This window comes from Dipodomys merriami, unplaced genomic scaffold (genome assembly GCF_024711535.1).
Source record: "Dipodomys merriami isolate MVZ:Mamm:240054 unplaced genomic scaffold, mDipMer1.0.p SCAF_28, whole genome shotgun sequence".
Lineage (NCBI taxonomy): Eukaryota > Metazoa > Chordata > Mammalia > Rodentia > Heteromyidae > Dipodomys > Dipodomys merriami.
The window spans coordinates 18,941,157-18,962,771 of NW_027204270.1; the positions used below are offsets into that span (position 1 = coordinate 18,941,157).

The following is a 21,615-nucleotide window of genomic DNA, read 5'->3' on the forward strand; positions in this document are numbered from 1 at the left end:
AAGGGATCTTGCTGGCCCCTTTCCTGGCAACAAACCTTTCTTTGTTCTCTGTACCTGGATGTCTGCATGGTTTCCTGGCAAAGTCTAATAATCTAACATTAGCACTCTACCACTGAGCTACAGCACCACTTCTGGCTTATTCTGTTGATGTGGTGCTGCGGAATTGAACCCAGGGCTTCATGCATACTAGGCAAGCAATCTACCACTAAACCACATTCCCAGTCTCCGTTTTTCTGGCTTTTGAAACTACGTCTTTGTAGTCCAGATGGCCTTGAACTTAAGATCCTTCTGCTTCCATATCCCAAGTTTTAGGATTACAGGCCTGTGCTATCATGCCCAGAGATCACACTGTTTTCTAGTTTAGATAGGAAAGTTTAGTTTGAATATTCACTTTTAGAATTAGTTAACTCCCATTTACTAATCTCTCCATATGTGCCCAGGCTTTCTTTTTTTTTTTGGGGGGGGTGGAGGGGGGATTCTCATTATCAGCAAGAAGACAAGGGCAACTGTCTGCCCCTGAAAGACACGTGTCATCAGTTGGGGACATAGTAATGTGGACATGTTGCTCAGTATATCCCTTTCACCCTTTGTGAAACTTGAAAAAGGAATCAAGTTCAAGAAAACCTTCAAGTTAAGTGACCAAAGCAAACATTTAAAATGAAAGCGAGGGGCTGGGGGTGTAGCTTGGTGGTAAAGCGTGTGTTTAGCATGCATATGGCATGGGTCTGATACCCAGAATTAAAAAGAAAAAGCTAGATACCGAGAATTAAAAAGAAAAAGCTAGCCATATGCCAATGACTCATGCCTGTAATCCTGGCTACTCAGGAGGCTGAGATCTAAGGATTTCGATTCAAAGCCAGCCTGAACAGGAAAGTCGTGTGTGTGTGTGTGTGTGTGTGTGTGTGTGTGTGTGTGTGTGTGTGTGTGTGTGTGTGTGTGTGTGTGTGTGTGTGTGTGTGTGTGTGTGTGTGTGTGTGTGTGTGTGTGTGTGTGTGTGTGTGTGTGTGTGTGTGTGTGTGTGTGTGTGTGTGTGTGTGTGTGTGTGTGTGTGTGTGTGTGTGTGTCCTGAGCTTCTTTTGCTCAAGGCTAAGCACTCTACCACTCATTGAGCCACAGTGCCACTTCCAGCCTTTTCTGTGTATGTGGTACCCCAGAATCCAACCCAGAGCTTTTCCTGCATGCTACGCAAGAACTCTTACCACTGAGCCACATTCCCAGCCCCCAAAATTCTTGTCTCCAATTAACCACAAAGGAAAAAAGTCCAGAAGTAGAACCAAAGCTCAAGTGATAAGAGCGCTAGCCTTGAGCAAAAGCAACTCAGGGACTGTAGCCAGCCTGAGTTCAAGCCCCAAGACTGGCACAAAAAAAAAAAAAAAAAAAAAAAAGCAGCTAATGTCCAACTCTGAAGCCTTCTACAGGTCCCCAGGTAAGGGGCCGGCAAAATGGTAGGGAAAGAACCAGAGCCCAGCTTTGGAACCAGTCTTAAGTTAAATTCCAGCTCCCTACTTATTATCTGTGTGACAGTAAGCCGCAAAATAAATTATTCCTAAACCTCAGTTCCCTTTGTAAAATGGCCCAACAGCTTGTTTCAAAATTCAATTAAATAAAAGATAACAGAAGAACCCTGGACAATGTGTGTAACTAATCCAGTTACTTAGCCTGGCCAAGGCAAAATCATGAGATCCTGTCTAAAAAGAGAAAGGGCACTCATGTCTATGATCCTAGCTATGAGGAGGCTAAGATTTGAGGATTGCAGTTTGAAGACAGCCTAGGCAGGAAAGCCCGTAAGACTCTTATCTCCTCCACTTAACCACCAAAAAGGTGGAAGTGGAGCTGTGGTTCAAGTAGAGTGCCGGCCTTGAGGGAAAAAAAAAAGCTTGCCGGGCCCCTATAGCTCATGCCATTACAGGCATATAATGTGTAGCTCAAAGTGGTAGAGCACTAACTTTGAGCAAAAAAATTCAGGGACAGGGCTGGGAAGGTGGCTCAGTGGTAGAGCGCTTGCCTTGTTTCCTCAGCACCACATAAGAAAAAAGAAAAAAGCCGGAAGTGGTGCTGTGGCTCAAGTGGTAGAGCGCTAGCCTTGAGCTGAAGAGCTGAGGGACAGCGCCCAGGTCCAGAGTTCAGGCCCCACAACCGGACCCCCAAAAAAAAAAAATTCAGGGACAGTGCCTAGGCCCTGAGTTCAAACCAGAGGACTGACACCCCCAAAAGAAAAAAGAAAAAAGAAACAAAGAAAGAAAAGAAAAAAAGAAAAAAGCTCAGTGACAGCTCTTAGATCCTGAGTTCAAGCACCAGGACCAAAACATACACAAAAAAGTTTTAAAAACATGTACGAGACAGGGGCTGGGAAGGTGGCTCAGTGGTAGCCCTTGCCTTGCATGCATGAGGCCACATAACTAGAAGAAAAAAAAAAGCCAGAAGTGGCGCTGTGGCTCAAGTGGTAGAGCACTTGCCTTGAGCTGAAGAGCTGAGGGACAGTGCCCAGGCCCAGAGTTCAGACCCCATGACCGGACCCAAAAAAAAAAAAAACATGTATAAGACGATACTATTCATGATATTAATGAGGTAAGGTATGGGTTCTACCTCTCCTGGCAGTTTTAAAGAGTTTCTTTAAAGTAGAAGAGAGAAGAAATAAACTATACCAGCATCAGAAAAACCTAAGTTACACCTTACACCTTTGGGTTTATTCAGCTGTAAAATCAGGGACTGGACTAACTGATCTCTAAGTTACTTCCACATTCTGAAAAATAGAAGAGTTGCAAAGAACTCCTCCACCTACCCCTCTCCCCACCCACCCCCAAAAAAACACCTAGGGAGATTTCCAATTTCTGCTGAGTCCTATATCCATTTTGTTCCTTCTACTTTATAACAGAAGGATCTGTCATTGCTTAAGTTGCTGAGGACTGAACCTAGGGCCTACCAAGTACCAGGCAAGTGCTGTCCACTGAGCTACATCGCTAGCCCCTTCTTCTTTGAGATGGATGAGAAACAAACACCTCTTTAAAACAAGTTTGGAGGGCTAGATCTTCCCTGTAATCCTAACTGCTCAGAAGTCTGAGATCTGAGGGTCTCAGTTGGAAGCCAGCCCATGACAGACAAACCTTAGAAAGTCTTATCTCCAATTAAGAAACAAACAAACAACAAAAAAAAAACCAGAATTAAGTGGCTCACACTTGTAATCCTAGCTATTCAGGAGGCTGAGATCCAGGATTATTATTGTTCCAAGCCAGCCCACACAGGAAAATCCAGGAGACTCTTATCTCCAATTAAGTACAAAAACCACCAGAAGTGGAGCTGTGGCTTGGCTGATAAGAGTGCTATCCTTGGAGTACAAAAGATCAGCGACAGCACCCAGACCCTGAGTTCAAGCCTCAGGACTGGCAAAGAAAAGCCACAAGCAGAGGTGTGGGTCACATGGTAGAACACTAGCCTTGATCAAAAAAGCTAAGTGGCCGGGCGCTGGTGGCTCACGCCTGTAATCCTAACTACTCAGGAGGCTGAGATCTGAGGATTGCGGTTCAAAGCCAGCCCGGGCAGGAGAGACCGTGAGACTCCTATCTCCAATAAACCACCAGAAAACCGGAAGTGGCGCTGTAGCTCAAGTGGTAGAGCGCTCGCCTTGAGCTGAAGAGCTGAGGGACAGTGCCCAGGCCCAGAGTTCAAGCCCCAGGACCGACAAAAAAAAAAAAAAAAAAAAAAAAAAGCTAAGTGAATTGACGTCAGTAGCTCATGCCTGTAATCCCAGCTACTCAGGAGGCTGAGATTTGAGGATCAAGGTTAGAAGCCAGCCTAGGCAGGAAAATCTCCAGTGAACCACCAGAAAACCAGAAGTGGCACTGTGGCTCAAAGTGGTAGAGTGCTAGCCTTGAGTGAAAAAGCTCAGGGACAGCTCAGAGTTCAAGCCCCATAGTGGGGAGGAGAGGGGGAGGGGGAGGGGGAGAGAAGCTAAGTGAGAGCACAAGTCCCTGAGTACTGGCACACACAAAAAGAATAAAACAAGTAAAGAAAACCAAAGAAAGGCCTAGGTGTCACAGAAACTTTTTTATGTGAGTCACACTCAAATTGTAGGCCAAGCCTTTTTTTTTTTTTTTTTTAGGGGCTGACATGAGGGGTGTCTGGGTGAGTCACTATTAGTAGCAGGCAATAAACGCCTCTACTGGTAACTGCATTCTCTGGCTCAACCCCCTGGGTAAGTACGATGCCTAGGACATGCTCAAACACGTTCCAAAATAGAGGTTCAATGAACAGACACCCGACTGACACCTGTTGCTCCCTGTAAAATCTGTAACTTGCCTTCCTGACTCAAGCCAAAATCCAAGCAAGCGAGTAGGCATCTAAGAGCTCTACTAAATATCCTGGAAACCAAACAATCAGATACTCAACTATGCTAAGTGAGAAACAGAGGGGGAAGAAATCGTGCAAAAAACACTGAAGTAGCGCGGGGGGAGGGAAGAGGGGAGGGAAGGAAGGACGGGATTTCGAAGCCAAATTTCAACATTCCCATTAGATACCCACCCGGCGCGGGGCAACTGTCCCAGAGCGTGATGCAAAGGCATTGGGCGAGGGGGAACCCAGCTCTAGCTCCATTTCTACCTGGTCCCGCCGCCCCCCCCCGCCGCCCCCGCGCCACACACACACACACACACAGCAAGACGCCTCGTGGGCGGATGTCACCCAGCCAGCACCGCACAGAACACCCAGGCACCAAAAATGGCATCTCTCGGTGCGCACGAGGGTCACTACGGCCACCACCTCGGAAAAGACCAAGTTCATCGCGCGAATCTAGTAGGACTGACAGCCCCTACTTGGGCGAATCCATTTTCCTACAGCTGCTGGAGGCAAAAACCAGACAGACAGACAGACACAAAAGCCTCCGAAATCAACTCCAACAGTCCAGGTTCCCCAGACGTCCCTCCCGGGAATGCGGCCGCTTCTCCAGGCGCACCCTGGCCCGCTCCTCCCGGACCAGCACACTCCGAGACCTTCTCCCCACCCCCGGCGGATCGTGGGGCTCGGGGAGTCTCCAGGGAGAGGGGCTGCCCGCGGGGCTTGGGGGAGCCCCGCCTGCCAGGGGCTCTCCGAGTAAAACTGAAAGAGGAAAAAAGACCCAGGCTCGCCCACCGTGGCGGAAGGAGCAAAGGCCGGGGCCGGGAAGACCAACAGCGCGGAGCGGCCCCAAGAGGACTCGATGCGGCCCCCCGCCTCAGCCCACGTCCCCTCGGCTGCCTCCTCCACGACCTCCTCTCCGGAGCCCTGCACGCTGCCCCAGTCCCGCAAAGCCTTCCTCCCCGCCCGCCATGGCATGGTGAGTCGCTCCTCCTCCTGGCCACATGAGCTTTAAGAAGGTCCCTCGAGCGTGGGGACCGGGAAAGAGGCTAAGGGTGACGAGTGGGCGCCCCGGGTGACGCGCACCCCGGGGGGAGGGGAGGAGTAGAGGGAGGCACACCGGGCAAAGGTAGTGGGAGAAATGGAACGCTGTCCCTTTAAGAGGCCTTCACGGCGCTCCGGGACCGGGGGCCTCCCCTCCACCACAGGCCCGGTGTGGGGGGGGCCCTTCCCCGGGAAAAATCATCCCCGGACCCGCTCCCTGGAGGCTTCCCTCACGCCAGATCCCGCCCGGCCCTGCCCCGGGGCGGCGGCTCCTCCTTACCCCGCTGTCTGCCGCCTCCTCCCAGCTCTCAGCGACCTCCTCATCTTCCATCTTACTCGCCGCTTTCCCTCCTCCCCCAACCCCTCCCTGCGCCTGCGCCTGCGCCCTGAAGCGCGCCTCCGTCGCGGGCGGAGGCACGCAAGGCTTTCCTCAATGAACCCCGCCCCCTTGCCCAGCCCGGAAGAGGCTTCGGGCCCCAGCGAATCTGGGACGCCATGTTGGAAGAGGGCAGAGAAACCAGGCAGCTGCCATCTTTCTTTAGGTCAGCGTGTGACCTCCCTGACGGCGATCACGTGCGTCATCGCCTCGAGTACGGAAAGTGAGGTCTCCGAAACCATCTTTTCTGAGGGCAAACTATTGCAACTTTTGTTGTTGTTGTTGTTTTAGTTTCTTGGGACGTGGTGGCTCATGCCTGTAATCCCAGCACTCCTGTCATCCCGCCCCGAGGTCAGAAGCAAGACCATGAGTTCAAGGCCAGCACTGGCAGAATTAGTGAGACACTAACTCAATCAATCAATCTGAAAATAAATATTAAAATAAGCCTGCACTGGTGGCTCTCACCTAGCTGTTCTGGAGGGTTGAGCTCTGAGGATCCTGGTTCAAAGCCAGCCCGAGCAGGAAAGTCTGTGAGACCTTTATGTCCAATTAGCTAGCAAAAAACTGGAAGTAGAGGTGTGGCTCAAGTGGTGAGGCCCTAGTCTGCTGAATGGATATAAATTGGAGGCTAGGCTGGGAGAGACGCTGACTCAAGAAAATGAAATAAATAGCTGGGAAGGTGGCTCAGTGGTAGAGTGCTTGCCTTGCATGCCTGAGGCCCTGAGTTCGATTCCTCAGCACCACATAAGCAAAAAGTAAAAAGCCAGAAATGGTGCTGTGGCTCAAGTGGTAGTGCGCTAGCCTTGAGCTGAAGAGCTGAGGGACAGCGCCCAGGCCCAGAGTTCAGGCCCCATGACTGGACCCCAAAAAAAAAAAAAAAAAAAAAAAGAAAATGAAATAAATAATGATAAAGTTCACTTTTTCTCAATTAGTTTTTTCCCCCCCAGAACTTTGATTTTTATTTTTTATTATTTTATTTTACTTTTTTATTTTTTGGCAGTACTGGGGAACCTCAGAGTCTAACACCAAAACTAGGTAGGAGATCTATCATGTAAGATACATGCCAGTCTTTTATCTTTTTTTTTTTTCTTTAGTTATTTTTCAAGAAGGGTCTTGAATTTCTGCCCAGGACCAGCAGTGGACCATCATAGAAGTTAGTAGAAAAACAACTAGTCAAGGAATTGTGGCCTATAAAACTTGAAAGTGGCAGGATAAGCTGATGAACCAAACCCAGCCATGAAATAGGGGGTGAAGGGCTACAAAAGAATGAGCAAGTAAGGACTAAAGAATGAAGAAATTAGGACAGGGTGCTAAATTGGTGGCACATGCCCTTACAGAAAACAGAAGAGAGACCCACTAATCAGAACCCAGACACTATTAGCAGTAAACAGCAACACAAAAGATTTTTTTTTTTAAGTGGGAAAGGGCTGGGAAGGTGGCTCAGTGGCAGAGTGCTTGCCTCCCATGCACGAGGCCCTGGGTTCGATTCCTCAGCACCACATAAGCAGAAAAAGCCAGAAGTGGTGCTGTGGCTCAAGTGGTAGAGCACTAGCCTTGAGCTGAAGAGCTAAGGAACAGTGCCCAGGCCCAGAGTTCAGGCCCCATCACCACCACCACCACCAACAACAACAAAAAAGAAAAGAAAAGAATGGACACCTGCTGGGCACTGGTGACTCACACCTGTAATCCTAGCTACTCAGGAGGCTGAGATCTGAGGATTACAGCTCAAAGCCAGCCCCTGCAGGAAAGTCAGTAGGACTCTTATCTCCAATTAACCACCAGAAAAACAGAGTGGCACTGTGATTCGAGCAGTAGAGTGCCTGCCTTGAGCTGAAGAGCTAAGGGACAGCATCCAGGCCCAGAGTTCAAGCCCCACAATGGAAAAAAAAAAAAAAAAAGATGGACCCTGTCCTGAAAGAAACATCTGGCAGGACCCATGTGGAGGTGGGGGACATTTTTCTGCCAAGAGCCACTTGGACATTTATAACATTATTCACAGAGCATATAATATTATCAATAAATGTACAGGCAGACAAGCCAAGAGCAACCAACAAGAAACAAAAATGGGGGCTGGGAAGTTGGCTCAGTGGTAGAACGCTTGCCTGGCATGCATGAGGCCCTGGGTTTGATTCCTCAGCACCACATAAGCAAAAAGAAAAAAGCCGGAAGTGGCGCCGTGGCTCAAGTGGTAGAGAGCTAGCTTTGAGCTGAAGAGCTGAGGGACAGCGTCCAGGCCCAGAGTTCAACCCCATAACTGTTCCCCCCCCACAAAAAAAGAAGCAAATATGTCGTGTCTGTCCTAAGTGATTTTGAGGGTTTTTTTGGGCCCTTGGGCTGGATGTTACCTAGCCCAAGTTCAAAGGGATACTCAGACATCTATGTCATAATGACTCAACTCTGAAATCTCTGGGCCCAGTTGATAAACGGTATAACAGTAAGAATGATTAACCATACCAGGTATCAGATCAAAGGGGAATGAGCACACATCCCAGGGTAAACATGAGCCAAACCCCAACCTACTTTTCTACTATAAATCCTCATGATGTTAGAACACTCATTGCACCTGCTATTAGACATGCTTCCACTCATGTATATGTGTGCACTATCTTTTACTGTTTCCTTTACTGTTTGCTTTACTAATGAACTTTCTTGGTCTTCAAATTCTTTTATGCAGCTTTAAGAAGTTAGTTCCCAAGGACCAGGTGGAGGCTGCTTCCCTTTTGGAAGCCTCCTTCCTGGACCATCATTAATTCCAAATAACAGCTGTTTGGCAACTCTTCCAGGACAAGGATCATCAATTCCTATAATCCACCAGTGCCCTGCTTATTAGTTGAGATGGAATCTCAAACCATGATGTTGGCCAGGTGCTAGTAGCTCTTGTCTGTAATCGTAGCTACTCTGGAGGCTGAGATCTGAGAGTTGTGGTTTGAAGCCAGCTCAGGCAGAAAAGTTCACTAGATTCTTTTTTTTTTTTTCTCTCTGTTGGTTGTGGGGCTTGAACTCTGGGCCTGGGCACTGTTCCTCAGCTCTTCAGCTCAAGGCAAGCACTTTACCACTTGAGCCACAGCACCACTTCTGTTTTTCTAGTGGTTTATTGGAGATAAGAGTCTCATGGAGGAAGTGGCGCTGTAGCTCAAGTGGTAGAGCGCTCGCCTTGAGCTGAAGAGCTAAGGGACAAACGCCCAGGCCCAGAGTTCAAGCCCCATGACCGACAAAAAAAAAAAAAAAAAAAAGAGAGATGGGTGACAACGTTGTCAGACACTTTTAGCCGGGCGCTGGTGGCTCACGCCTGTAATCCTAGCTACTCAGGAGGCTGAGATCTGAGGATCGCGGTTCAAAGCCAGCCCGGGTAGGAAAGACCGTGAGACTCCTATCTCCAATAAAACCACCAGAAAACCGGAAGTGGCGCTGTAGCTCAAGTGGTAGAGCGCTCGCCTTGAGCTGAAGAGCTGAGGGACAGCGCCCAGGCCCAGAGTTCAAGCCCCACGACTGACAAAAAAAAAAAAAAAAAAAAGAGTCTCATGGACTTTCCTGCTGAGCTGGCTTTGAACTGTGATCTTCAGATCTCAGCCCTCCTGAGTAGCTAGGATTACAGGCCACTAGCAACCGGCCTGATCACAGTGTTTTCTAATCATAAAGCAGTACTCCAACCATCCAGCCATCTAACACTACTCTTTTTCCATCTTGGGGCTTGAATATGCGGCCTGGACACTGTCTCTGAACTCTTTTGCTCAAGGCTAGCACTTTACCACTCTGAGCCACAGCACCACTTCAAGTTTTTTAGTGGTTAGCTGGAGATAGAAGTTTCATGGACTTTTCTGCTTGGGCTGGCTTCAAACCAGTATCCTTAGATCTCAGCTTCCTGAGTAGCTAGGATTATAGGCATGAGCTAGTGGCTCAACATTCTTCCTAGGTCCTATCAGCATTAGAAATATGTGATTGATGGTAGTGTTGCATTAGGCTACCAGAACCAGGTTGTATGACTTAGCATGTAGTTTCCCTTATATTTTTAGTATGCTATTAATCTTTATAAAGTAACCACTTCCTGTTGTGAAATTTTGCTGTATTTCTTAGTGATTATTTTGAATTGTAATCATATTGTTGAATATTACTCTTCACTGAGAAGCTAAAGTGATATACTCCCAATTCTCTAGTTTTACAACTTTTTGTCTGAAATTTTGTTCATATCCTGATCCATCCTCAGTCCACTATTCCCCCCCACTCCTTTTTTTTGTTGTTGTTGGTTGTGGGGCATGATCTCTGAGCCTGAGTGCTGTCCATCAGCTCTTTAGCTCAAGGCTAGTGCTCTACCACTTGAGCCATAGCACCACTTCTGGATTTCTCAATGGTTTATTGGAAATAAGAGTCTCATGGACTTTCCTGACTGGGCTAGCTTTGAACCTCGATCCTCAGATCTCAGTCTCCTGAGTAGCTAGGATTACAGGTGTGAGCCACTGGCACCTGGCTATTTTTCCCTCTTTTATTAGCTGTACTGGGGATGGACCTCAAGTCATGTTTGTTAGACAGGTGCTCTACCACTTGAGCAACATGTCCAGTCCCTTCTAGTTCCTATTTTTTTTGGTCAGTTGTGGGGCTTGAACTCAGGGAGGGCCTGGGTGCTGTCCCTAAGTCTCTTTGTACTCGAGGCTAGAACTCTGCCACTTGAGCCACAGTACCACTTCTGGTTTTTGAGTGATTAATTGGAGATAAGAATCTCCTGGGGACTTCTTCTGCCCAGCCTGGCTTCAAACCATGATCCTTAGATCTCAGCCTCCTGAATAGCTAGGATTACATAGGTATGAGCCACCTATGCCCAGCACCAGTTTTATAGTTAGGCTTCTTATTGTCTTCACTACATAGATATTCTAGAGCCAGTCACCCATGGCTTATGCCTGCAATCTTAGCTACTTAGGAGGCTGAGATCCTCAGATCTCAGTTAGAAGCCAGCCCAGGCAGGAAAGTCCATGAGATTTTTATTTCCAGTTAATCACCACAAAGCCAGAAGTGGAGGTGTGACTCAAGTGATAAAGTAATATTAGCCTTAAGCAAAAAAAGCTAGACATTCATACTCATGGAATGGACATAAATAAAATATCCATACATATAATGACTTAGATGGTTAAACACAGAACATGAATCAAGCTAAGAGATTACTCAGAAGAAGAAGCAGGGAGAATGAAAAAAGAAAGAGGGTGAATAACTGTTACACATTGCAGGTATATATGAGAGCAGCACAGAGAAACGCAGCAAAGCTGATAATCAGTAGGGGAACGAGAGGAAAAGAAATAGACTCTGTGGGCCAGTAGGGTCTAAGAAGAGGATGTGAGCCTTGGAAAAGAATAAAAACTGAGGGGCTGCGAAGGTGGCTCAGTGGCAGAGCGCTTGCCTTGCATGCATGAGGCCCTGGGTTCGATTCCTCAGCACCACATAAGCAAGAAGAAAAAAACAGCCGGAAGTGGCGCTGTGGCTCAAGTGGTAGAGTGCTAGCCTTGAGCTGAAGAGCTGAGGGACAGTGCCCAGACCCAGAGTTCAGGCCCCATGACCGGACCAAAAAAAGAATAAAAACTGAGAGGACTGGGAATATGGTTTCATGGTAGAGTGCTTGCACAGCATGCCCAAAGCCCTGGGTTTGATTCCTCAGTACCACATAAACAGAAAATGCTGGAAGTGTCGCTGTGGTTCAAGTGGTAGAGTGCTAGACTTGGGCAAATAAACTCAAAGACAGTGCTCAGGTGCTAAGTTCAAGCCCCAGGACTGACCAAAAAAAAAAAAAAAAAAAAAGACAACAACTGAGACTAGTGTTGGTGGCTCACACCTGTAATCCTGCCTGCCTGCTCAGGAGGTAGAGATGGAAGCATTGAGACTCAAAACCAGCAGGTGTGGCCGGGCTCCAGTGGCTCACTGTGATCCTAGCTACTCAGGAGGCTGAGATCTGAGGATCACGGTTCAAAGCCAGCCCGGGCAAGAAAGTCCGTGAAACTCTTATCTCCAATAAACCACCAGAAAACAGGAAGTGGCGCTGTAGCTCAAGTGGTAGAGCGTTAGCCTTGAGCTGAAGAGCTGAGGAACAGCACTCAGGCCCAAAGTTCAAGTCCCACGACTGACAAAAAAAAAAAAAAAAAAAGCCAGAAGTAGAAATGAGGCTGAAGTGGTAGAGCACCCGTCTTGAGTGGAAAAAGTTAAAGGACAAAGCCCACATCCTGAATTCAAGCCCCACTACTGGTTAAAAAAAAAAAAAAGATTGAATACTGTCAAAATGGACTATCTACAACAATGAAAACAGAGCAAAAAAACCCTGTTGGCGATGCTATTTCTTAGAAAGGGAAAGGAAGTGGTATGGAGTAATGTAAGCCAAAAAAAAAAAAAAAAAAAAAATCCTAAAAGGCTAAGTGGTGGCTGAAGTGATGGAGCATTTCTAACATACATTAAAACATACACACAGTCGGGCCCCACTGGCTCACGCCTAATCCTAGCTACTCAGGAAGCTGAAATCGGAGGATTGCGGTTCAAAGCCAGCACAGGCAGAAAGTCCATGAGACTCTTCCAACTAACCACCAAAAAACCAGAAGTGGTACTGTAGCTCAAGTAGTAGAGCTCTCACCTTGAGCTGAAGAGCTAAGGGACAGTGCCCAGGCCCAGACTAACCAAAAAACAACAACAAAAGACCCCACACCCACAAATTCTCTGAAACCCAACTAATTCTGCTAACTGCCTCATTATCTTCAGGGATAAAATAGTTTGTCTTGTCTATTCCCTGGGATCATTATTTATTTGGAACATGTTCTCTTGTGAAAACTCCTCCCCTTTTTTGGGGGGGTCAGTTCTGGGGCTTAAACTCAGAGCCTGGTTGCTGTCCCTGAGCTTTGGTGCTCAAAGCTTGAGCTCTAACACTTGATCCACAGCTCCACATCTGGCTTATTGGTGGTTAACTGGTGCTTAGAGTCACATGTATTTCCTGACCCAGCTGGCTTGTAACCATCATCATATCTCAGCCTCCTGAGTAGCTAGGATTACAGGCCTGAACTATTGGCAACCACCGTGAACTCAATATATATGCACACACATACATATATGTATATACGTATATATATGCACATACATACATACATGTATATATGCATATATATTTGAACCCAGGGCTTCATATACACTAGGCAAGCACTCTGCCACTAAGCCATATTCCCCGCAGCATGCATGAAGCCCTGGGTTCGATTCCTCAGTACCACAAACACAGAAAAAGCCGGAAGTGGCACAATGGCTCAGGTGCTAGTGTGCTAGCCTTGAGCAAAAGAAGCTCAGGGACAGTGCCCAGGCCCTGAGTTCAAGCCCCAGGACTGGCAAAAAAAAAAAAAAGTGAATTCTCCTGAGTCTTGTGACAGCAAGATGGATGAAACTCTCAGACATCATCTGAAATCTTGTTCTTGAGGTTCTTTAGTTTTCTCTAAATGTAATAGACCACCTTATACCCTATCATTTTGTTTTTTGTTTGTTTCTTGTCAGTCATGTGGCTTCAATTCTGGGACTGGGTGCTGTCCCTCAGCTCTTCAGCTCAAGGCTAGCACTCTACCACTTGAGCCTCAGTGCCACTTCCGGTTTGGGGGTGGTTAATTGGAGAAAAGAGCCTCACAAACTTTCCTGCGGGTGCTGGCTTTGAACCACAATCCTCCGATCTCAGCCTCCTGTGTAGTTAGGATTACCGGCGAGAGCCACCAAGGCTCACCCTATTTTTTAAAAAAAATTTATTTATTTTTTATTGTGAAAATACTGTACAGAGGGGTTACAATTAGATGGGCAAGATAATGAGTACATTTCTTATCAAGCATTGTAGCCTCCTCCTTTGTTTCCCCTTCCCATCCCTTCCTAGCCTCCCCCCCCCAAAGTTGTAAAGTTCGTTTTTGACATGACAACTTGTATCACGCTATTTTTTTAACCTTTTGTAGTTATACCATGTTACCAGTAGAGGGAGATAGTTCCCTACATTTTCTGAATCTTAACAAAAGGAATTGGGATTCCTGGAATTGAATTTTTTTGGGGGGGCGGGGTTTCGGTCCTGGGGCCTGAACTCTGGGCTAGCGCTCTACCACTTGAGCTATAGCACCACTTCCAGCTTTTTTCTTTTTGCTTATGTGGTGCTGGAGGAATCAAACCCAGGGCCTCAGGCATGCAAGGCAAGCGCTCTACCACTGAGCCAACTTCCCAGCCCCTGAATTTTTTTTCTTTTTTTTCCCTTGAGATTGAGTTCCAAAGGAGACCAAAAAGATCTAAATCTTGGTACTCATTTGAAGATGCTGCAAAGGAAATAGCTTTTCATTAAATAGGCAGCCAGAAGGTCAGCAATATTAATCATAGAGACTTTTTGGAGATCTTGGTCAAATGTTTTCCTATGCACCTGTGGAATGATAGGAATTCTAAAATTGAGAATGTCTTAAAGTTTTATCCTTTGAAAGTTCAAAAAGTTGGCACAGTCAAGACTGCAGGCATGGCCCAAATGGTAGTGTGTTTGCTAAGGCAAGCATGAGGCCCTGAATTCAAACTCCAGTACCAGCTCATTCACCCCTCCTCCCAAATAAGAACAACAAACTGTGGGCAGTGATAACATCGGGTACTAGTAGAGAGTCTAACGTGTGCACTTTGGTTTCTTGTGAATATGTCTGAGAGACGGTTCATGTTTGTCTTGTATATTAGGTACTTGCACCTAAAATGCAGGCACTTCTGGCACTTACCACAGAAATGCCCGTGCTAAGCTCACAAAAAAAATGCCCATCAGATGCACAGGAGGAGGATATGTAGTTAGTTGTGTGGAACTCTGTGTGTGTGTGTGTGTGTGTGTGTGTGTGTGTGTGTGTGTGTGTCTGTCTGTCTGTCCTGGGGCTTGAATTTAGAGCTTGGGTGGTGTCCCTTAACCTTTTTTTTTTTTTTTTTTGTGGGTATTGGGCCTGAACTCTGGGCCTGGGCGCTGTCCCTCAGCTCTTCAGCTCAAGGCAAGTGTTCTGCTGCACCACTTCCCATTTTCTAGTGGTTTATTGAAGATAAAAGTCTCACGGACTTTCCTGCCTGGGCTGGCTTTGAACCGTGATCCTCAGAGCTCAGCCTCCTGAGTAGCTAGGATTACAGGCGTGAGCCACTGGCGCCCGGCTCCCTTCACTTTTTTGCTCAAGGCTAGCGCTCTACCGCTTGAGCCACAGCCCCACTTCCGGTGTTTTGGTGGCTAATTGGAGATAAACAGTTTCACAGCCTTTTGGGCCGAGGCTGGCTTCGAACCGCGATCCACAGATCTGAGTCTCTTGAATAGCCAGATTACAGGCGTGAGTCACCAGTCCGGTGTTCAGAGGTGTCACTTGCACAATTAAGCAATGCAATCTAATGCGACCCCCATTCCTCCCCTCCCTGCACCCCCCCCAACATCCAAGGGCGCAGCCCTCCTCTGTGCTCACTGGGCGGCCAGGGGTGTAAGGGAGTGAGCTCACTTCCTGGCTGAAATGTCTGGTTCAGGCTCACTCTAGGGAGGGGTTGGGAGGGCCGCTCAGGTCCGTGCAAGCCGAGCCTGGGCGCAGGTTCGCGGCGGCCCTTCTCAACATGGCGCCGCCCAGCGGTCGTCCCGCGCCGTCCCGCCGCGCTGACGTGAGTGCGCGCGCGTCTCCTCCGCGCCGTGCTCCAGCGCATGCGCATCCTGGGCTGTCTTCCTCCGGCCAGAGCAGCAGCAGCGGCGGCGGTGGCGGCGGCGGCGGCGGCGGCAGCAGCGGCGGCGTTTGAGTGGAGGAAGATGGCGGCTCCTGGTGGCCCGGGGTCCCGCCAGCTGTGAGGGTTTTTCCCCCCATCCCGAGCACGTCGAGCTCGGTGTGAGGCCAGGTGCCTCTGCTCGGGTCCCGTCGCCGGTTCTCCCGTCACCGTCGCCAGCGAGGCGAGCCCGAGGGCGTGGAGCGGGCGGGCAGGTGAGGCCTCTCCCCCTCGGGCGGGCGGGAGCGGCGCCTCCGGCCCTTTATGCCCCCGGGGGCGGCGGGGGGTGCCGGGAGACGGGCGCTGGCCCAGCGTGGTGCGCGGGGCGGAGGTCGGTCCTGCGGGTTCGCGGGGCCGGGGGCCTGTGGTCGTCATCCTCGGTTCCCCTGGGTGAGGCTGGGGAGGGGGTGGGACCGATGCGGACCCGTCCCTGTGTCCTCGGAGAGCGGCTCGCGTCCCCTCGGCCGAGCCACGAAGTGGGGGCGGGGGGGTGCGGCCAGGGCACGGATGGCTTTAGGGGTGTCCCATAGTCTCACCCCGCCCCCCCCCCCCCGCAAAGCCTTAACTCTTTAGGAGAAGAGCCGGGAGAAGGGTGGTCTCCGGCCTTGGGGGTGCGGTGCGCGGGGGGGGGGGGGGCGGGAGGAACAGCCTCTCCCAAGGGCTGGATTTGGAACTGGATTACCCGAGAAAAGAGATAAAAATACCTTGAGAAATACGGAGCCTGGCGCTTTCCGAGACGTGGGCACTGCGGGTCTCCTCCGCTTTGAGATAGCCGTCTTCGTCGTCAGTCTTCCCGGAAAGGTGAGGGTGGGTTCGGGCCCCCGCGCCGCGGTGGAGGAGGTGGGAACTAGCGTGTGAATGGAGAAAACACAACCGCAGAACCTGGAGATAGTCTCCGGCCGAATAACTTGGGCGCTCACGGACTTCGCCTTGGGGAAGCTTCCGAATCACTGACGGCTTTGTCTGTGGAGTGTCCGGGCTTGTAGGGGAAGAACAGCTTCATTTCTTAATTGCCCAAGCCTTAGGACTTTTCTGTGGTGGGATTCCCGATCGTTCTAGGGGAAGATCAGATACGTGGCCAATTTTCACTTCCTGGCAGTGATATGGACTGTGCTTGTCGCACATTTCTGAGCACAACTTTTCTGTAGCAGTTGTTGTAGTGCTAATTGGGAGACTGATGTAGTTTCTCTCAGGAAAGATGATCTGATTCTTGAAGAAGGGTGGAACTGTGCTTTAGGGGTCTCTTGGGGTCATTGCTTTTGCTCAGAAACACCAATTATCTTTTTGTAAGGAATTGATTTTGCTTGTGCTTAAGAATGATGACATCATGTATTTAAAGGGACAAAGAAAATTTGAGAAGAGATCTCATTATTTAGAATTCAGTCTGTAGGTTTTACATTGAAGAGTGATGTGTGACTGTATCCTAACTTGTTCATATGATCAATTCTGGCATTTTTCTGTGGTATGTGATGATTTTTGTGTTCTTCACTGTTTACTTATCCAGCGCAAATACGTTAAGCAGTCTACACTGTGCATGGGTGTATTATGCTAAGCCAGCATCAGTGGCTCATTGAGTGGCTGTAATCCTAACTACTCATGAGGCCTCATGAGATCTTAGAATCCCAGTTCAAAGCCAGCCTAGGCAGGAAAGTCCAGGAGACTCATCTCCAGTTAACCACCAAAAAGCCAAAAGAGGAGTGTTGCCCAAGTGGTAGGGCACCAACTAAGGGACAGTGCCCAGGCTCTGAGTTCAAACACCAGTACTGGTGAAAGAAATGGAAAAAAAAAAAGGTTTTAATGACAACTATTAAGTTAAATGGCAACTATTTCACTTAATATTAACTAGTTTTATGGCCATTTTTACTTTCCTATTAAGTCAGATTAAATCTATTAAATAGAAACTTTAGTGCCTTGGCTAAAGATGTAAACTTGAACCAACAATAGCGACTCAGAGAGCTATTCTCTCTCTTTCTTTCTTTCTCTCTCTCTCTCATTTTTTTTTTTGGTCAGTCGCGGGGCTTGAACTATGGGCCTGGGTGCTGTCCCTGTGCTTTTCAGCCCAATGTGAGCCCTCTACTGCTTGAGCCACAGTGCCACTTCTGGTTTTCTAGTGGTTTATTGGAGGTAAGAGTCTCCTGGACTTTTTCCTGCTTAGGTGGGCTTTGAACCTGATCCTCAAATCTTAACTTCCTGAGTAGCTAGGTGTGAGCTACCAGCGCCAAGCTTGGAGAGCTATTCTCTATATTAACTTGCTAATAAAGGGTCATGAGCCCAGTGCCTTTGGCTCATGCCTGAAATCCTAGCTACTCAAGAGGTTCAGATCTGAGGATCCTAGTCTGAAGCCAGCCTCAACAGCAGAATCTGTGAAATTCTTTATCTCCAGTTAACCACCCAAAAAGCCAAAGTGGAGCTGTGGCTCAAGTGGTAGAGTGCTAGCCTTGAGCAAAAACAACTTAGGGACAACACTCAGAACTTGAGTTCAAGCATCCCCTCCAAAAAAAAAAAAAAAAAAAAAAGAATAGGTTAACTATCTATTTTTTATGTTTTCGTAAATTGACAATTTTTTTTTGTCGGTCATAGGTCTTGAACTCAGGGCCTGAATGCTATCCCTGACCTCTTTTGCTCAAGGCTACCACTTTGAACCACAGCTCCACTTACGGTTTTCTGGTGGTTAAGTGGAGATTAATATCTCATGGACTTTCCTGCCTGGGCTGGCTTTGAACTTCGATCCTCAGATCTCAGCTTCCTGAGTAGCTAGGATTACAGGCCTGAGCTTACCAGTACCCGCTTGACAACTCTTTATAAAAACTGAAAGCCATTTGGTTCAATGATGATATTAATGTTTGTGAAGGGGCTTTGTAGATGTAAAATAAAAGGTAAACATGAGGTTGACTATTTTTAGCCTGTACAGTATTTTTTTTTTTTCTTTTTTGGTACTGGAGATAGAACCCAGGATGTTGCACTTGCTAGGCAAGTGCTTTGCCATTGAGCTACGTCCTAGCCCTGTACAGTATGTTTTGAAGGGCCCGCTGTTTGAAGTATTATGGGAAGGAGATACTGGGGTAAGCCAATTTCGTTCTCAAGGTGCCCCGGTTTGGGAGCCAGACAAGGCAACCACTATGCCTGTTGTAGTATAAGAAGGTCACTGAATCCAACCAGGGAAGTCAAGGAGGTCTTCTTGCTGAGAGTGCTCTCCAGCCTGCTTGCCTGCCTGCCTGCCTGCCTGCCTGCCTGCCTGCCTGCCTGCCTGCCTGCCTGCCTGCCTGCCTTCCTTCCCCTCCCTCTCTCCCTCCCTCTCTCCCTCCCTCCCTCCCTCCCTCCCTTCCTTCCTTCTTTCTTTCTTTCTTTCTTTCTTTCTTTCTTTCTTTCTTTCTTTCTTTCTTTTTCTTTCTTTCTTTCTTTCTTTTTCTTTCTTTCTTTCTTTTTTGTCGTCAGTCGTGGGGCTTGAACTCTGGGCCTGGGCACTATCCCTGTGCTCTTCAGCACAGCCCTCTTCAGGCGAGCCCTCCACCACTTGAGCCACAGCACCACTTCCCCCAGCCTTTCTTATTCTGCATACAGTCTGCCTTTTGTGACTGATTTGCTTTTTGTTGTTGTTGTTGGTTCTGGGGCTTGAACTCAGGGCCTGGGCTCTGTTCCTGAGGTTGTTTTATGTTATTGTTGTTTTTTGCTCAAGGCTAGTGCTCTTACCAGTGGAGCCACAGCTCCACTTCCTTTCAGGGTTGTTGTTGTTTTTTTTTAATAGTTTGAATAGAGATTTGAGTCTGACTCTCCTGCCCAGGCTGGCTTCAAAACATGATCCTCAAATCTCAGCCCTCTGAGTAGCTAGGATTACAGGTGAGAGCCACCAGCCCCTGGTGAGTGACTTGCTTTTTATAGAAAATTTAATTTTTTAAAAAATTTAACCCAGGATGGTTTTGAACTCTGGGTATGCCTGCATCAGTCTCTTCAGTGGGAATGCACCCAGCCCAGGGGTATACCACTATAACTCACTTATAAAAACTAAAAAAACATATTGTCACGAAATGGGTGATTCACGCCTGCAATCCTAGCCACTCAAGAGACTGAGGTCTGGAGGATCTAAGTTTAAAGCCAACCTAGGCAGAAGTCTTTGAGACTCCATTTCCAATTAATCAGTAAAAATCTGGACTAGAGATGTGGCTCAAATGGTAGAACATCAGCCAAACAAGCCTGAGTTTAAATCCTACCACCACACACACAAAAAACAATTGTCGCCAGGGGCCAGTGGCTCACGCCCCTAATCCTAGCTACTCAGGAGGCTGAGATCTGAGGATTGCGGGTCAAAGCCAGCCAGGGCAGGAAAGTCCATGAGACTCTTATCTCCAATAAACCACTAGAAAACCAGAAGTGGCGCTGTGGTTCAAGTGGTAGAGTGCTTGCCTTGAGCTGAAGAGTGCAGGGACAGCGCCCAAGCCCAGAGTTCAAGCCCCATGGCTGACCAAAAAAAACAAACCAAAAACAATTGTCATGAGTTTCTTTCCATCTTCCTTTGTGTGTGGGGTGTGAGTGCTAGCCAGTTCTGAGACTTGAACTCAAGGCCTGGTGCTGTCTTTTAGCTTTTTCACTCAAGGTCAAAGCTCTGCCTCCACTTCTGGCTTTTTGCTGGTTAATTGGAGGTAAGAGTTTCATAGATTTTCCTGCCCAGACTGACTTTCAGCTGTGGTCCTCAGATCTGTCTATTGAGTAGCTAAGATTGCAGGCATTAGTCGCCAGCTCCCAGCTTTCTTTCCCCTTTTATTCATTTATTCACTGTCATGACACTTCTCTTCCCACATTGAAGGCTCCAGTGATGATTTCTGCATTCTCAGACATCCAGCAGTCTTAGTCATAGATACAGGCAACAAATACAAACATTGCAACTGTAATTAAAGTTGCTTAGATTACTAGGTGGTGACAACTAGTGGTGCTTTTTTATTCTTTCTAATGTGGACTAGCATGAGAAAAACTGGATATCTGATCCAGAGCCTTACACTTGTAGGCAAGTGCTTTACCATTGAGTGTATCATATCCAGCCCAGCCCCTAGGGTTTTTGTTTATTTCGTTTGTTTGTGCCCACCTCACCGTAGGTCTTGAACTAAGGGCCTGGGTGCTGTCCCTGAGCTTTTGTGCTCCAAGTTAACACTCTACCACTTGAACCACAGCTCCACTTCTAGCTTTTTGATGGTTAATTAGAAATAAGAGTCTCCACTGGGCACTGGTGGGTCACACCTGTAAATCTTAACTATGCATGAGGTTGAAATCAGAGGATGGAGGTTTGAAGCCAGCCTGGGCAGAAAAGTCTGTGAGACTTTTATTTCCAATTGAACGGAGCTGTGGCTCAAATGGTAGAGTACTGCTAGCCTTGAGCACCAAACCTCAAGAACAGTGCCCTGAGTTCAAGCCCCTGAAGCAGTACACATACATACACACACACACACACACACACACACACACACACACACACACACACACGGCTCCCCCCCCCCCCCCCCCCCCATGGGCTTTCTTGGTTTGGAGCTATGATCCTCAGATCTTGGCCTCCTGAACAGTAGCTAGGTAGTAAAACCACCAGCACCCAGGATTCCAGGTTTTGTTTTGTTTTTAAGTAGTAATATAATAAAAAAAAATGTGGCAAGTCTTAAACAATAATTATTATTATGTTAAAGGTTGTTGTCTAGTTCTTTCTGGAGAACACCTAGGGTAGGTTCATTTGTTATTTCTTTTCCTTAAGGATACATAGTTGTAAACTATGGCTTGTTAATTGAAGGTAAGAGTCTCACAGACTTGGCTGCCCCTACTGGCTTCAAACTTTGTTCTTCCCAGTCTCATCCTCCTGAGTAGCTAGGATTACAGGGGTGATCTATCAGTGTCCAGCTTTGTCAGTGTTTAATTCAGACATATTCTTAGAAGTAAAATCATGTGCTGGGTGATGGTGGCTCACACCTGTAATACTAGCTACTCAGGAGGATGAGACCTGAGGATTACGGTTCCAAGCCAATCAAGAACAGGTTGGAAGCAAACCAAGGGCAGGAAAGTCCATGAAAAAGCTGGAAGTGGTGCTGTGGCTCAAGTGGTAGAGTGCTATCCTTGAGCACAGAGACCCTCAGGGACAGTTCCCAGGCCAAGTTCAAGCCCCAGGACCAGCAAAA

General features: G+C 47.9%; 2 protein-coding genes across 2 annotated transcripts in view; one reads left to right on the top strand and one right to left on the bottom strand.

Moving 5' to 3' along the window:
- Positions 1 to 5,307, bottom strand: part of Szrd1 (SUZ RNA binding domain containing 1) — a 33,884-nt gene extending 28,577 nt beyond the window's left edge. Inside the window, exon 1 of the mRNA XM_070037037.1 lies at positions 5,125 to 5,307. Within this exon, the coding sequence (XP_069893138.1) occupies positions 5,125 to 5,307 (183 nt within the window). The remainder of the gene's footprint in view (positions 1 to 5,124) is intronic.
- A 10,195-nt stretch (positions 5,308 to 15,502) lies between these two features.
- The window catches only part of Fbxo42 (F-box protein 42), a 68,082-nt gene continuing 61,969 nt past the window's right edge, over positions 15,503 to 21,615 (top strand). The window contains exon 1 of the mRNA XM_070037853.1: positions 15,503 to 15,681. The gene's annotated coding sequence lies outside the window, so the exon portion shown is untranslated. The remainder of the gene's footprint in view (positions 15,682 to 21,615) is intronic.